Source organism: Rhizoctonia solani, chromosome 1 (assembly GCF_016906535.1).
Source record: "Rhizoctonia solani chromosome 1, complete sequence".
NCBI classification, from domain to species: domain Eukaryota; kingdom Fungi; phylum Basidiomycota; class Agaricomycetes; order Cantharellales; family Ceratobasidiaceae; genus Rhizoctonia; species Rhizoctonia solani.
Window position 1 is genome coordinate 1,449,439 of NC_057370.1, and position 16,178 is coordinate 1,465,616.

A 16,178-nucleotide genomic window follows, 5' to 3' on the forward strand; every position below is an offset into this window, starting at 1 on the left:
CTATCCAGGTGTGGGCAGCAGAATTGAACAAAGAAGTGGATACATGTGTAGAGCTCCGAGTACAGATGATTGGCCGAAACTAGACAGCATTGAATTAGACCGGAGTTTTAAGAGACATACGATCGAAAGAGGTGGCTGAAGTAGCAAGTGTCGTGAGATAGTCATTCTTTCTTGGGGTATAAGGCTGCAGCGATATTTCATTATGCTGCCCTGGCTGTTCCTTCGTACCGTGTACTTTGATCTCTGGGGTATGAACCCGCGAAGTCGGAGGAGCCTGGCGTGAACAATATCGTATTAGGCCTCTTGTAAAAGTAAAATGACTCACAAGCGACAGCATGTGCACGAGATCATGGCAACAAAGAACCTATGTATAGACAAGCATTAGCCTCTTGAGGTTTGCACGATTATCAAACATACTGTGAAAGGAGAGCTGCCATTTGAGTCTGGATGATGTACAGTTATCCTTGCTACTTGCATTCTATAGAAGAACTTACCCTTCGAATCGAGGTTCCAGCGCTGTCAAACCGACGGATTATAATAGCCATCAGACGTTGTGGTAACATATGCCTGACCCTACCGATCACCACCTACGATGTTATAGTACTTTTGGTTTAATAATGATGTTCGATGGAGAATCAAGAGGCTCACCAAAAATACCACGCTCCATCCCTTGTCATAAGGGTCATTATAGGAGTGCCAGCCCCTCTTCGGTTGAGGCTCCATGCCCGGGACTAATGTGAGCAAAAACAACGTTGCTAGAACCAATCATATCCGATAAAAACCTTAATGGCTCGCATACTTAAGTTTGATTTACTCACATTCGTATGTCAAACTCGATATAAACAGCTGGCCCAATGAGCCGAAGCGGACGACGATGATGTGGTCACACAACGGTAAGAAGGCCAGGCACTGTTGCTAATTGTCAGCAATATCTTTGGGAGCCAAGAGGTATCAAACCATACATGGGTTGTCAATAACCTCCTTTCTATGTGGTAAATTAATCAGGGCTTGAGCTGCAAAGCGGATATGGGAAGGCGAGGCGCACTTGTATTGTCTTCCCCACGAGCAAGCTGGAGGGAGTTGTGAGCTTGCGAAGACTAAGAGCAAGGCGATCAACACCATGGCCTATGGTTCATGCAGTAAGCTCGCTGTAGAACGATAGGCAATTGAGATACCATACTTTCGCCCCATAAAGCCCAGACCCGTAACAAGAGGATACCTGTAACCTAGGTCAGATATGGATATTATGTCGTGAGCGAAACTTACACATCATTATTGAGTTGGCGAAGATCCCTAACGCGGCCATCATTCTGATTTCAATCCGGCAACTACGTAGCTGGTGGATCAATACCACCAAACACAAAACAGGGGAATGTATGCGTACACCTTATAGATGGTAAGCCCAGGTACAAATCAAAGCTAAAGTAAAAGGCAATCACTTACCTGAGCTGATAAATTCGGATGAAAGGTGACTAAGGCTGAAGTCAGTGAAGTCCAAGGAGGGGGTTTGCGGACCAACATAAGAGTTCATACTTTTGGCCTTGTGTCAGCTTGGGACTATTATGAAACTAAGGCACTCAATATACTTACATTAAGATACAAGGTACAAGTATCGAGCAATCGTGAACAGCACTCGCACAAGCGTCCAGCGAGATCCCCACACGAGCCGAACCTGCAAAGAAGGGGTTACACTGAACCTTTTCTATACGGGAGGGTATTCTCGTACCTCGCGAGAATATGTCAAGACTTCAAGAGGGTTGGTCAGTGTCGCCGAAATGATGAATGTAAGGAATTACCAATGTCATATACCAAGAACGTGATAACAGCCACTGATACAAGGTTTGAGAATTCGTTTACATCGGAAGAAGACGAGCCGAACCTGCAAAGAAGGGGTTACACTGAACCTTTTCTATACGGGAGGGTATTCTCGTACCTCGCGAGAATATGTCAAGACTTCAAGAGGGTTGGTCAGTGTCGCCGAAATCGATGAATGTAAGGAATTACCAATGTCATATACCAAGAACGTGATAACAGCCACTGATACAAGGTTTGAGAATTATCGTTTACAATCGAGAAGAGCCAGAGACACCAATGAAGTATTTTACATCGGAGGAGAAGAGCCAGAGACTCACCAATGAAGTATTTTGCAAGTCTTAACATCTCCAAGGCTTCCACGAGTGTTTGGATTGGGTTGGCTGGTGTAGAAGACCCAGCTCGTTTCGTTGAACCAGGCCCGAGTAAGAGTAATACTTCTGAAGAGATTTCCATAGTGGAAATAAGTTAAATGTGGACTTGACAGCTAAGACAACCAAGATTCAAGTGAATAGGCGGCGAACGATGTACCAGCACAAACGTACGCTATGCTAGGAGGCGAAAATTTCGTTGGTTAGGTGCCGGTTATATCCCCACTCTACTTGCGCACTCGATCAAAATGTTTTCGGTCGTAGCGCAAAGGGTCACACGCTCAACGTCAATCGAGTACCTGCTACCCCAAAACGGGGATAAACCGCGCTCATGATGGGTCTTGGAGAGGGTCTGTTTTACAGTAGGTATGGAGAGAGGTGGGTAGATTTATTTTAATTGTGCTTTGGGTTGATATGCATGGCCTCGACCTATGCCATATATGATATCTCAGCACTATGGCAGCTCATCCCACCCTAGGAGGATTGTTTGGAATTTTGATGAACTTCATGATCAAATATCCTAGTTTGGAGATCCCTACATTGGGGACAGGAACGCAAGGAGATTATCGAAACGTTTAATTGAGAGCTTGGGCCATGTGGTTAACGGTTCGTGGCTCGCCTTCTACATTTCCCGAAGTGTGCGTACAATGTATGCGGAAGGGCTTGGAACGTGCGCTTAAATCCCTACCTACGGGTGCTAACCAAGCAGCATATAGGTACCGGTATACCAGGAATTCGGGGTCGGTTCTTGGAGTGTCTTGGATGTCAGGGGAACTGTGGCGTATGGGTCGTATCAGTGGGGTCATGGTCAAGTATGCACATTGATTTAAACCGGATCATCTAAGTCTAAAAGCTACCAAGGAGCCAAATTTAGGGGCCGGGCCGGTTGGGTGGCGCGTTATTCGGACGTGTAACGATCACTCCCGATAGATCGTCTGATCTTTCACTCAACCGTACATCTCGGCAATCCCCAGCTGGCATATCGAACAAATTTGTCCGAAGATTATGCTTGACCGGAACTATTACAAGGGGATGGGTCCGATTCAAACGCAACCAACCCAAACCAGTATTTCCCGCCTCATATAGCAGACAGGGTGGTCAAGATCGGACAATTCGTTATTTTGGAGGCTGAACTCCTGCGTACATCTGTACCTCACATATGCCATTGTTAGTACACACGGTATTAGTAATGAAACTCTTGAAGTGTCACCGGCTCTACTCTGTAGCGCATTATAAATGACACTGATCTCCTCGTTTGTTCATTTGTCACCAGTCCCAGACGACCTGGTGCCAGCTGTGTTTGCTCTGGACCGTTGCAGTTCCATTACGTCTAACTCACAAAATGGATTCGGAACAATTAGAAATATATGCATGTAGAGATAGTCTGATTGCAAGTTTAGTTTTGAATACTGTACATGCCCGGTCATCACATGGCTTCACGCTTCCTGGGCGTGGCCCGTAAATTGTATCGACCCTATGGGACCAAAATATTTCAACTCAAGTCCGCGAGACTTGGCATGGTTTAAGTCGTACCTGATGATCATCTCGGCGGCCTCGCTCGCGCTGTTCACAACTTGTCGTTTCAGCTTATAGCTCTCGGTAATTCCCAGGTCACGCATAGACCCAATTGTTCCAAGGTTCATGTCTGGATGGAATCGTGCTGCACGCCACACCTACCAGCCCTGAGTCGCTCTTTCCTGCATGATGAGCCGCTCTCAAACGGGCGACAAGGTCAGAGAGTCATAGCCTGCGTTATCAGCTAAAATAGTTGGGATCTATACCCGAAATGTTAAATACCGAGAAATTTAATTGTATTAGCATACTTGCCTGCCTGAGTGCTCTAGCAAACGCCTCAACAGCAATAGCTTCTTGCCCTCTACCTTCTTGGCTTCTTCGTCGACTGCAACGGCCATGAGCATCTCGGAGCACCCTCCGCCAAGAACAATGCGCGTTTCCTTGACAGTTTGAGAGAGAACGCTTAGGGCATCGTGAAGTGATCGTTCGGCTTCATCGACATTTGTGATGTAGATCCTCTCAGGACGACAGTACACGCTTCACCAGCAGCAACGCCAGAGAACTTGATCAGCTATGTAAAAAAAAACCAAGATAAGTCAATCTCCAAGGAACAGATGGAAGAGACGCACCTTGTCTCACCAATCATAATCTCCTCAATCACGTCACATTTGCCGAGCTTCACAAGCTCGGGCCTATCGAACGTACTGGCAATTTCTCCACCAGTTACAAGACTTAACCTCTCGACTCCCTCGAAGTCAGCATGCTCGATAACCATGATTCCCGCTTCAGTAAGAAGGGACTCGGGGTAGTTATAAATCAATTGACGGTTGACGAATACGTTGATCCCGTGTGCGGCGATCGCTTGCACTTTCGCCTTCATCTTGTCCCTTTCTGCACGTTCAAGTTCCGCAAGTTTGCCGGTACCATCCACCTTGACACGGGCCCCGAATATTTTGATTTTGTCCGTGTCCATAGCTGGAATCCATTGCGTCAGTATTATTGGGCGCGTCTACAAATGATTCAACTTACAAGTGTTGGCAATCAAAATTTTAGCATTCTCAAGTCTCTTTGGGACTGTTTACCGCGAGTGACTTATTGAGAATAAAACCTATATATGCCTCAGTCAAGATGTATAGGTCAATTTTGGCCTACAAACCTTCGTCGAGGTAAGAGTCCGTTAGCTTTCCCCCGAGTTTCTTGATTATTTGGATGTGTTCAAGGTCCGTAGAACCCTGTAAGAGTAGCATCGTTAGAAGCGATACTAAAGTAGATGCATACAAACCCACCTTCAACCTCAAAACCGCGTCTACAGCAAGGTTCGCAAAATAATTCTTATCTTGGGACAGAACTTTTGAGGAGAGGGTTGTCCTCGCAATATTGAACAAGTCCGCGCGGAACTTTTCAGCATCGGCACTGGTAGGATGATATGAAGATAATGCTAACAATAAATAAAGTGGCACTTACCCATTATCCACAGCAGACCCCTCCAGCGCCTTCAGTGCGGCGGCACTCGCGATCCTAAATCCTTCAATAATAGTCTGCGGGTGTATTTTGGACAACACAAGCTTTTCCGCCTCTCTCAACAACTCGGCAGCAAGCACGCAGACGCTCGTCGTTCCATCTCCGACTTCATCATCCTGGACTTTGGAAATATTTACCAAAATCTTGGCGGCCGCGTTGTCGAGTTGAATCGACTTGAGAATAGTGGCGCCGTCGTTAGTCACGTTTACTTCACCCGTCGAACCCGATTGAAGGATCTTGTTCATTCCCTTGGGCCCAAGGGTTGATTTAACGACATCCCGATGGCCAAGGCCCCGACAAAAGATGAGAGACGCGCACTCTCTGCTCGCTCTTCAGTAGCCTGTAATAATTTAAGCACGGTTCCAATAAATTTGAGTTGTGGCTCACTTCTTGGCCAAAGATATTCATGATGGATGAGGATAGAGACGCGAATCGTAAAAGTATGGACGCGTCGGAAAGGGTTCAAATTACATACTGAATTACTGGCGCCCGTGTCACGTGGTCATTTGGGTCCTCATTTTCGATCTGCACGAGAGTTTATCTGGGAAGCTCTGGTGATATTCTCGAATTGTTTGGTTGAGAACTTGGTTTTATCTGTGATAAGACTAACGCTTAAATATATCTAAAACACAGCGTGAGTTGCTTCATTCCCCTGTTCTGAAGATACCAGTATAACAATGCACATACTCCCAGTGTCAGATCAGTGCCAGTGAACTCCAGCGACAATGAATTCCCGGTTCATAACCGACTCCCGTGTAACACGAGACTTCAGACACTTAGTGCAAGGCCCATCATTCCGCCAGCGTGGCTCTCGGTTTCCGACAAAACTCACAACAAGTCCAAACCACCCAAAACCAAGCGATCGTATCAAGTATTGGAACATTGTACCAGGCGATACAGTCCGTGTTGTCCGTGGGGCGCATGCAGAGAATAAAAACATGAGGTACTCAGCGTAGACAAAACGAGGAGCTTAGTTTATTTGAAGGAAATTACCGTAAGCTGGCTGTGGAACTATTTCGATAGCGAAATGCATTGATGTGCACACGTGTAGATGACGAGGGGACACGGTGAAACTGCATCGAGGGTATCGAAGCCAATTCACTACTCCAACCTCCAACTTTACCTCGGAGTCTATGAATTATCTGACAAGAATGGACAGCCGAAGGATACGGAGTATGGCGTCCTCTTCATATCAATGCAGTTCAGAAATTAACCCCTGCTAGGGTCTATGCTACACGCATCTCCACCTCCAAACCTGTCTACATTCCTGCCGCCAGACGCTGGTTCTGGAGACGTTATGCTGCGGGTACGAGCCCACAAATCCCGACACCCTTGGGTGTAGCTCCGAGAAAGAATCGTACAGAAATTAGGTGGCCTGAGCCCAAAAAGCGGGTTTTGCCAACCGTTGGTACGCTTATGGACGAGTTATAAAGAATCTCCACCTTAGCATTTACCAATCACAGAATTCGACTACGATACCCCTGGCGAGGCAGTCAGAGAAATCACCTGGACCCCAGCCGACGTTTCAGAACATACCAAATATCCGCCATACTTCCATATTCCGGCTCCAGCTTCTCAGCAACGTATCTCGGCCTCACAAAAAGCACTGGCAGTCAAGGCACGAGCGGTTCAAGATGCATACATTGCTGGAAGATTGGTCGCTAGTGCTCCTATGGAACAGTATTTGGCTCGGGAGCTTTCGAATCCTCACTCGAGGGCCAAGAAGCAACAGAGATGGCAGGAGGCAAAGGAGGAGCGTGATAGGTTACGGGTAAGGTTTATGAAGGCCGCTAAGGAGGCTAGGAAAACTGGCGGTATGTCTACCTTAATACCTGGCAAACAGCATTTACTCACGATAGCACAGATTCTGTAACAACCATCGGACTGAATATCACAAAGAAACAAGCTGCGAAGGAAGGAATTTTCCTATTTGAGGCTCATGTGCGCGAAGCCGACAAGGCTCGCAGAGCTGAGAGGGCCGAACAACGTGGTGCTGTGGCCAAGCTAGAGAGGAAGAAAGTTAGGAAGGCCAGGAAGGCTAAGAAGATAGAGGAATCGCTGAGGAATTTAGTACTCGAGGATGCAAAAAACCAGGTCTTGCCAACTACTCAGACTTAACCTACGCTATAGGATTACAAAATTCATCTATGTTCAGTGAAATCTTCCTAATCCGATGTTCGACGTGCAAATTATTTATTAAGTGAAAGTTACTGGTATAGCTACTCAGATTCTTCTGCTACATTGCCCAACTTTAACCCAAGAAAGGATTACATCCACAAACCATCCTCCTGACCGCAAAACTGGCAGCACTCCCCGCCGCAAGTCCACCAACAAGACTAAATTGCGCAACCATAGCAGCCGTATCAACTTGCTCACTCCTAATACGACCATTGTGCTCTGTAGAGGGGGCAGACATCATACAAAGACCACAGCAATGGCCGTTTGTGAATCCCAAAAGGAAAACGAGGAAGAAAAATATAAGGTCCGAGTTGAATATTGGTACCTTGTCGAGTCCCCATTCCCGGAGCACGGACGTTGCACATTAATATGAGAGGGATAAAAAGGATTCGAGAGAATGAGTATGTTGCCAATTGCTTCCGCTTCCAGAATTGAAACATTGGGTAGGCGCAAACGAATCGGCCCAAGTAATCTCCAACGTTGAAAACTAAGAAATGAAAGGCGATGAAGGTACCGAGCGTGAACATGGATGAGCTCGTTGGAGCAACGTAGGCCGTAATAGGAGGAAACACGGACTACCAGAACGTGAGTTGGAATGATGTTACAGCTTGGGGGGGGGGGGGACTCACAAGCGTAACAGCAAAACAAAACCCGACAGCAAGATTGTACAATTTGTTGATCTTGGCAACTTCCCAGATGCTAACTCGCCCCTTGACTTGAGGAACTTCGATACCCAGATCATCTGTAGGTACTGAAATGCCCTGTTCCTCCGTATCTCGACCCTCTTCCTCTTCATCGACATACACAGTTCCTCCGGGTTCTTCAACAAGCAGGACCTTGCCGGCTTCCCATTTTTGGACAATTTCTGTGTACTCGGGCGTTCGTAGCAAAGCTGAATGAGCTATCAGGCTGAAGAGTACGAATGCAGTCGCGAGTCCAAAGAAAAAGACTGTAGGGCCCGGTTTAGCGGTATCTCCGTCTGGAGAATCGGTATCTGCAATTATGGCGCCCATGAATTGGACAAAGCTGACAACCACTCCAACTGCTGCTTGACCAGCGAAACAAGCTTGCATGGCCGCAGGTCCGAAAAGAGCAGCGAGCGCGACTACGGTTACGCTGAGTATACTTGACGATAACCCAAGAAAGGCGTCAATGACCATGATTAGAGTGAAATAAGGGGTTCCGGAGACGCTCGAAATGGTTGAAAGAGTGAGAATGAAGAACAAGACGGCGAGGGCACCAGATGAGGCGCGAATTCTGAACGTCTTGGAGGCATTAGAAGCGGTTATAGTCGCGTATATTAAAGTGCAAAAGTTGAAGGCCTGGTGAGTTATACCAAGATACGAGCCGAAGGCGGGTCGTATTGAAGAATCAGCCAGTCGAGATAGAAAGTAAGGGGTTGCAGTTATCAGACCTGTCTCTGTTAAGTTAAAAATACGATTTGGTGGTAGATTATCCTACCATTCCATGGAAGTAGAAGAGTTGCTCCAAGTACAATAAATATCATCTGAATCGACTTGCGAGCTTGTGGGTCCCGTGGAGGGGGTAGCGTTAGCGATCGTGACACGGAACGTCCCGACATTTGAGATTGAGATAGGTGACCATAATCGTCTTCATCGTTGCTTAAGATCGGATCTTCCTCCGAAGTCCTCGTATGACGGGGTCGAACAGACATGAAGTTGGAGTGTGGTGGCAGGCACAAACCCAGAAACGCCCCGGGGTAGCCAGAAGCGCCCGAACACCGCCAATCCCGAATAGGTAATCATAAATCTCAAATCTCAAATGAAGCTCTGAGCATTATGCACTCGGTTCACGGTCAAAGCGTACGTTCCATGCATAAAATTGGGATAAAGCATATCGCATACACATAAAGGCCAAAGGGGATAGTACAAGGTAGAGCGATCGTAAGATTAGGTATTTTATACCTTGAAGCCTCGGGACTTTCTGCGGCCACGAGCCCGCTCGAACTGGATAGAAAGATGAGTCAAGTGGATGGAAAGCAATGCAGAATGAGCTAACCTTGCGACCCTTGGAGATGGTGTAGGGCTTCTTGTTTTTGTGGGGACCCATACCAAAGTGCTTGACAGCCTCCCGGGTGTTGCGCTTGCCACGGAGCAAGATGGTGTTGGTTCCAGTTGGTGCCCTGAGAGCAAGCTGGTCGAGAGTAAGAGTCTCTCCACCGGCGTTGAGAATGCGCTCACGTGCCGCCCGGGTGAAGCGGAGAGCGGCAACGGTGAGTTTTGGGACAGTCAACAGCCTGTTGTCGTCGGTGACTGGGGCAACAGTAACAATGATCTTGTTGGAAGCATCAGGGTAGGTCGAGCTCTCCTTGGTAATGCGGGAGAGAGAGATAGGAGGCTTGTTGATTTTGGAGAGGAAAAGGCGACGGAGGACAACCTATACGCTGGTTTAGCATAATTTATGCATAAATACCGCTTGACGCACCTTGTTGAACTTGGCATCCGTACGACGAGCGAGGAAGCGGTAAAGCTGATTTTATTGAATTAGTACCATTCTTACTAGTTGCATTTTATACATACCTTCACGAGGAGGAGCAGGTACGGATCCTCGCTCTTGGGGGCGGTCCTGTTGCCCTTCTTGACATGGTGACGTTCGAGGTCGATACCCTACCCAATGTGTTAGACAAAAATATTCCAGTCAATATTTTTGCTAACAATATGCTCACCATCTTGGCTGGTCTTGACGGTGCTTGCGGTATCGAATAGAATTGCTTCCGGATGATCTCCCGGACTCAAATTGGTCATTGACAGTTCCACAAGATGAGCTCAGCAGCCCTCTTCAGGGTAGGCAGGCTGGTGACGATTTTGTTGTGGCGTGTTGGAAAATAAGCGCTTCGCCATCTTACCCTCTCCACCACCAGAGAGAACAATGGTGGGTGTTGTCTTTTGATTCGTGGCCACATATACTAATCGATATTTATAGTACGATAATAATACACCCGCTGACCCATATGCGGATTCATCGTACCCCCCGCCTGACTCCCGTAATGGCAGTGGGCGTGGACGTGACCGCTCTCGCAGCGCTAGCCCCGCACCCCGTGCTCGCAGTCCCCCTCGTAGACGCTCGCCTCCTCCCCGCCCTCGTGGAATTCCCGTACGTTTGAAACAACGAATGAATGAAATAACTCTGACTGATATTTATCGGCACAAATCGATCGGCTTTCATGGGTATTATAGAATGCCCAACCGTCTAGTGTACTTGGCGTTTTTGGCCTGAGCATTCGCACTCAAGAACGTGATCTCGATGAAGAGTTTAGCAGATACGGCAAAGTAGAAAAGGTTACGATTGTTTATGACCAGAGGGTGTGTTGTCTTTGTCTATTTTGGTGTATCTCTTTCTGACTTGCATTATTATAAACTTAGTCGGACCGCTCCCGTGGTTTCGGCTTCATTAAAATGTCCACCACTGACGAAGCTGCCCGATGCATCGCCGAACTTAATGGTCTCGTGCGTATTTGTTTCACTCTCATTTATCCCTTTTTTTTTGACTCTACCCAAATCAGGATCTCAACGGTCGACGAATTCGTGTTGACTACTCAACTACGGACCGCCCCCATGCCCCAACTCCTGGCGAGTACATGGGTCATCGCCGCCCCGAGTATGAAGATAGGCGCCGCCGCGATGACCGCGACGGTCATCATGGGCGTGATTGGAAAGATCGTCGCGACCATCGAGACCGCGACCGTGAGCGTGACGAGACCGTGAATACCGCGATCGTGATCGTGAACGTGACCGCGAGCACCGAGACCGCGACCGCGATCGAGACTACAGGGACAAGGAAAGGGATAGGCGCTCGCCTGCAAGGCGTTCGCCCTCCCCACTTCTCGCCGTGGTAGACATAGCTATAGCCGTTCTCCTCCCCGAGGCTCTGGCTCCAGCCCCACCCGAGAACGTAGGGAAGAAAACGGACGTTGGTAAGCGTCTAGTATATAGCAGGTTGTACAGAAGCCTCGCGCATCCTCGTTTGGGCCTTTTTGGACTATATCAAAAGCAAAGCAAAGCTCTAATACTTTCCCGATTTCAAACCGTTTGTCTTCAATGTTGGCCTATGTCAAGTCCGCTCGATGTACTCTGTTTGGTCTGGTCGCTCCCGCGCCGTGCAAATTTTACAAGACTGTCATCGCCATCAAGTGCGCAAGCATGTCAGAAGAGAGAAGTGTTCGAGCGAATGCAAGTCCCAACTGTTTCGAAGCAAGTATGTATGTTGTTGGAATGTCAAGCCACAAAGCACAAGCTACAAAATCTGCCTCGTGCCCGGATTAACAAAGGAAACGAACACGCCTGCGCCACACCGCTACTAGCCCTTAAATGGTGAGCACATTCCCTATACCGACAGCCTATTTTGTACAGCACATTATAAAAATGAATCTCATATTAAATTATAAAAACAAACCCTGACTACAAAATCAAACTGAGTGATCGGCACGTGACAATAATTTTATTGTATCCTCTCTTCAGCGTCCCACTCCAGTGAGCAATGCCAAGCGTCGCATCGACCTCGACTTCAGGTTTCGACACGCTCCGACGAGAGGATGCATTCCGAAATCCTTCTAAAACAGCTAATGAAGTGCCGATTCTACAAGAGCTCGTAGCGCCTCATATCGAGTCTTTCAATGCTCTGTTTGACGACTCTAATTTAACACTCGAGGATGGAGACGGAAAAGGGTTATTATCACTAGGAATAAAAGATATCGGGTCCAAGGTCGTGTTCGACGGAAGTGGAACGCTCGGAGAATCCAGTGGTGCCGCCGGGTGGGGGAACCGGTTGTCCAGTATGTACCACTTGAACCATTCGCTCAAGTGCTCGTGGCTAACGTCTTCCTCAGTACGGATCAGTGATATTGCGATCGGACGTCCTATGGTATCAGACAAGGATAGGAACGTTGTCGAGCGTCAAGTTTATCCGTCCGAGGTAAGTACATCAAATGAGTATTACTTTATTAGCATTTTGACAATTTGTAGGCTCGTGAACGGCTAACGTCCTACCGAGGGAAATTGACCGTAAAATTGGCATGGTCAGTCAACGGAGGGCCAGAACATGAAGAGTCCAGGGATTGTGGTTTACTACCTATCATGGTCAGAGTGAGTACTCCCCCTCGAGCTAAGTACTTAAAACGCTAGCTTACACAAACCCAGTCAAACCGGTGCAACCTTCGAGGTCTCAGCTCTGCTCAACTCGTACAAAAGCACGAAGAACCAGAAGAATTCGGAGGGTATTTTATTATCAACGGAAACGAACGGTTAATCCGGTACCTCATCCTTCCTCGACGAAACCATGTTATTTCGATCATTCGAAATTCGTTTATGAACCGAGGACCTTCGTTCACACCCTACGGTGTCGCGATACGCTGTGTCAGACCAGACCAAACCTCTGTCACTAACTCACTAAACTACCTCTCGAACGGATCAGCGATGTTGAGATTTAGTTGGAGGAAACAAGAGTATATGATCCCCGTTATGCTCATCCTTAAAGCGCTTGTCAGTGCATCTGATAGAGAAATCTTCGAGGGAGTTATGATGAAGGATTACGACAATACTTTCTTGACGGATCGCATGGAGCTCTTGCTAAGGAGTTTCAAGGCATTTAATTTACATACTGGAGACCAGTGTTTGGAGTACTTGGGTGACAAGTTCCGAGTTGTGCTTGGCCAACCAGAAGACCACGATAACATGACTCTCGGACATTGGTTGATCGAGAAGATTATCTTGGTGCACCTAGATTCACCAAGAGACAAGTTCCGAATGCTACTGTGAGTGCAAGTTTTTCATTCGTATAATTGAGAGCCCCCTAATCGTAGCTCCAGGTTCATGCTACGGAAACTCTTTGCTCTTGTTTCTGGAGAATGCGCGGCAGATAATCCTGATTCGCCCCAGCATCAAGAAGTTCTCTTGCCTGGATTTCTCTATGGAATGATCATTAAGGAGCGCTTGGACGAGGCATTGAACCAAGTTCGGGCTCAGATTGCACAAGATATACGCAGAAAGGTTCCTGGTGTTGACTTTATGGACAGTAAGTAGCAGTCAAACTCATTTCATAGACCCAACCATCATGTTTTTTTGGCAGATCGTTATATCAACAAGGTTGTGCAACGTAGCAACTTCGAGATTGGAGCGCGGCTGGCCAACTTTTTGGCTACAGGCAACTTGGTCTCGCCCACCGGATTGGACCTGCAACAGGCTGCAGGTTTTACGATTGTTGCTGAAAAGCTCAACTGGTACCGATATATCAGTCATTTCAGATGCATACATCGAGGCGCGTTCTTCGCCGAGCTCAAGACAACGACAGTTCGAAAATTGTTGCCCGAGGCATGGGGTAAGCGTATCTATGATATGAAAACGACCCTGGATAACTAATGACAATGTGAAGGCTTCTTATGCCCCGTACACACACCTGATGGTGCTCCCTGTGGTCTACTCAATCACCTCTCTCGATCATGTCGAATAGTCACGCGGGAGCTCGACACAAAATCTATACCTAGCCTTCTATCTTCCCTGGGGATGACCCAACCTTTCTCGCCTTCCGTCTCTGGAAAAGTCAATATATGCGTTCAACTTGATGGGCGAATCATCGGTTGGGCGTCGCCCACACTGGCAAAACGTATGGCTAACGCCTTGCGAGTCTGGAAAACTGAAGGAACGAACCGTGTCCCTATGGATTTGGAAATCGGATACGTCCCGCCCTCGAACGGCGGGCAATATCCTGGATTATATCTGTTTTCTTCAAGGTCAAGGATGATGCGTCCCGTTCGGTACTTGGCCAACGGGAAAGACGATTCAATTGGGTCATTTGAACAGGTCTATATGGATGTTGCAATTCGTCCTGAGGAGATTGAAGAGAACGTATCCACGCATGTGGAGATTGAGCCAACCAACTTTATGTCCATCCTGGCTAACTTGACGCCGTTTTCAGATTTCAATCAGGTTTGTCAATTGCTATATTTGGCTGTGACTGCGGCGAACTCATATATTTATTTTCAGAGCCCTCGTAATATCTACCAATGTCAAGTGAGTTTCAGCCTATTTCGGTACTCATGTCTCATTCTTACATATGATTCCATAGATGGGTAAACAAACAATGGGCACACCGGCAACAGCACTCCGACATCGAACAGACAACAAGCTCTACAGACTCCAAAGCGGGCAAACGCCTATCGTCCGACCAGCGCTTCACAATACATACGGAATGGATTCGTTCCCCAACGGAACAAACGCCGTCGTCGCAGTCATTTCATACACAGGCTATGACATGGAAGACGCCATGATTCTAAATAAATCTGCCCACGAGAGGGGTTTCGGGTATGGGACAATATACAAGTCGCTTATTGTTGATCTGGCGGACCAAAGGGGTGCTTCGAGGTCGACAACCCAGCCCAATTTGCACTTTGGTTTAGGAAGGGATGTCAAAGTAGATGATTCCCGAAAAGCTGTCGTGGACGATGATGGATTCCCATTCAAGGGCGCGAAAGTACAGCCTGGTGGCGTTATTGCCGCATACATTGATGACACTACTGGGAGGACATGCTGGATCAAGTATAAGGGCGATGAAACTGCATATATTGAAGAAGTTCGAATTCTAGGTCTGAAACGGTAAACATACTAGTTTAGCTTCTCCACTGACGTCCTCTTCTTTGTTCGATAGGTAGCGACTTAGGAGATACGGAGGCACGCAAGATCCAGGTCACGCTCCGTATTACCCGTTCGCCCGTTATTGGTGATAAATTTTCGTCCCGACACGGACAAAAGGGTGTATGCTCTCAGAAATGGCCTGCCATTGATATGCCATTTAGCGAGAGTGGGATGCAGCCAGATGTCATCATCAACCCTCACGCTTTCCCATCTCGTATGACAATTGGTATGTTTGTGGAGAGTATGGCTGGAAAAGCGGGCGCCATGCATGGACTAGCACAGGATGCTACACCATTCAAGTAAGTTGTACCTTTGTCCATAAGCACATTACTTGACGCGTATAGTTAGGTTCAACGAGGAAGACACTGCAATCTCCTACTTTGGGGAACAACTCAAAGCTGCTGGGTACAACTACTACGGAAACGAACCCATGTACTCAGGGATTACTGGCCAAGAATTTGCAGCAGACATCTACCTGGGAGTCGTTTACTACCAGCGTCTCCGACACATGGTAGACGACAAATTCCAAGTACGAACCACAGGCCCTGTAGATTCTGTTACTCGCCAACCGGTCAAGGTAAGCACACATACGCAGACCTTTATACACTTGTCTGAGGCGACATGATTATATCAGGGGCGAAAACGTGCTGGAGGCATTCGGTTCGGAGAAATGGAGCGCGACGCGCTTATTGCACATGGGACATCTTTCCTGCTCCAAGACCGCTTGATGAACTGCTCCGATTATTCGACGGCTTGGGTATGCCGTACATGCGGCAGTCTCATCACGCTTGGGTACGATGATGTACGACTGGGCGAGACAGTTATGGGAAGGGAGCAACCCAAGCCAACTGGGCCAGGCGGAGAGTATTGTCGAGTGTGTCGGGCCGAGGCTGAAGAGGAAGAGCGACTAGCGAGGTCTGAACTGCAAAACGGCTCAGCTCCACGGCCTTCACCCCATGAAGTACGCGTTGCGCTACCTACCCAAAATGTGATTGGAAGGGGCTCCAAGGGAGGGGACATGGATGCCGTTGCCATTCCATTCGTCTTTAGATATCTGTGTGCGGAGCTTGCTGCGATGGGTATTGCGGTGTCGGTTGAAGTAGGGCAGTAGAGTGTGTATATATAAGGTGTAATT

At 47.7% G+C, this 16,178-nt stretch overlaps 6 protein-coding genes across 6 annotated transcripts; 3 read left to right on the forward strand and 3 right to left on the reverse strand.

The window, feature by feature from the left end:
* Positions 1 to 94: 94 nt before the first annotated feature.
* On the reverse strand, positions 95 to 2,268 carry RhiXN_03959 (uncharacterized protein; the record flags this gene model as incomplete). The annotated part of the gene is made up of 12 exons (XM_043323776.1): positions 95 to 274; positions 326 to 364; positions 418 to 443; positions 495 to 516; positions 592 to 603; positions 649 to 755; positions 819 to 909; positions 1,046 to 1,125; positions 1,176 to 1,219; positions 1,267 to 1,310; positions 1,444 to 1,472; positions 2,133 to 2,268. The coding sequence occupies 12 exons, from the start codon at positions 2,266 to 2,268 to the stop codon at positions 95 to 97; spliced, it is 810 nt and encodes a 269-aa protein (XP_043176195.1).
* A 1,351-nt stretch (positions 2,269 to 3,619) lies between these two features.
* RhiXN_03960 (TCP-1/cpn60 chaperonin family (T-complex protein 1)) lies at positions 3,620 to 5,627 on the reverse strand (the record flags this gene model as incomplete). Its single annotated transcript, XM_043323777.1, has 10 exons — positions 3,620 to 3,856; positions 3,905 to 3,958; positions 4,007 to 4,235; positions 4,328 to 4,673; positions 4,728 to 4,772; positions 4,855 to 4,930; positions 4,985 to 5,111; positions 5,163 to 5,467; positions 5,518 to 5,559; positions 5,607 to 5,627. 10 exons carry the CDS (start codon positions 5,625 to 5,627, stop codon positions 3,620 to 3,622), a joined length of 1,482 nt encoding a protein of 493 aa, XP_043176196.1.
* Positions 5,628 to 6,270: 643 nt separating this feature from the next.
* On the forward strand, positions 6,271 to 7,337 carry RhiXN_03961 (uncharacterized protein; the record flags this gene model as incomplete). The annotated part of the gene is made up of 4 exons (XM_043323778.1): positions 6,271 to 6,392; positions 6,443 to 6,627; positions 6,683 to 7,033; positions 7,084 to 7,337. The coding sequence occupies 4 exons, from the start codon at positions 6,271 to 6,273 to the stop codon at positions 7,335 to 7,337; spliced, it is 912 nt and encodes a 303-aa protein (XP_043176197.1).
* A 260-nt stretch (positions 7,338 to 7,597) lies between these two features.
* RhiXN_03962 (ribosomal protein 60S L18 and 50S L18e) lies at positions 7,598 to 10,162 on the reverse strand (the record flags this gene model as incomplete). The annotated part of the gene is made up of 7 exons (XM_043323779.1): positions 7,598 to 7,972; positions 8,027 to 8,719; positions 9,323 to 9,364; positions 9,417 to 9,794; positions 9,843 to 9,887; positions 9,938 to 10,024; positions 10,073 to 10,162. 7 exons carry the CDS (start codon positions 10,160 to 10,162, stop codon positions 7,598 to 7,600), a joined length of 1,710 nt encoding a protein of 569 aa, XP_043176198.1.
* Positions 10,163 to 10,286: 124 nt separating this feature from the next.
* RhiXN_03963 (RNA recognition motif protein) lies at positions 10,287 to 11,253 on the forward strand (the record flags this gene model as incomplete). Its single annotated transcript, XM_043323780.1, has 5 exons — positions 10,287 to 10,289; positions 10,341 to 10,511; positions 10,595 to 10,720; positions 10,781 to 10,864; positions 10,921 to 11,253. The coding sequence occupies 5 exons, from the start codon at positions 10,287 to 10,289 to the stop codon at positions 11,251 to 11,253; spliced, it is 717 nt and encodes a 238-aa protein (XP_043176199.1).
* Positions 11,254 to 11,894: 641 nt separating this feature from the next.
* On the forward strand, positions 11,895 to 16,154 carry RhiXN_03964 (DNA-directed RNA polymerase III subunit C6; the record flags this gene model as incomplete). The annotated part of the gene is made up of 12 exons (XM_043323781.1): positions 11,895 to 12,189; positions 12,244 to 12,329; positions 12,380 to 12,499; positions 12,554 to 13,167; positions 13,222 to 13,427; positions 13,482 to 13,730; positions 13,785 to 14,338; positions 14,396 to 14,422; positions 14,478 to 14,994; positions 15,057 to 15,342; positions 15,392 to 15,620; positions 15,678 to 16,154. 12 exons carry the CDS (start codon positions 11,895 to 11,897, stop codon positions 16,152 to 16,154), a joined length of 3,660 nt encoding a protein of 1,219 aa, XP_043176200.1.
* Positions 16,155 to 16,178: the final 24 nt, after the last annotated feature.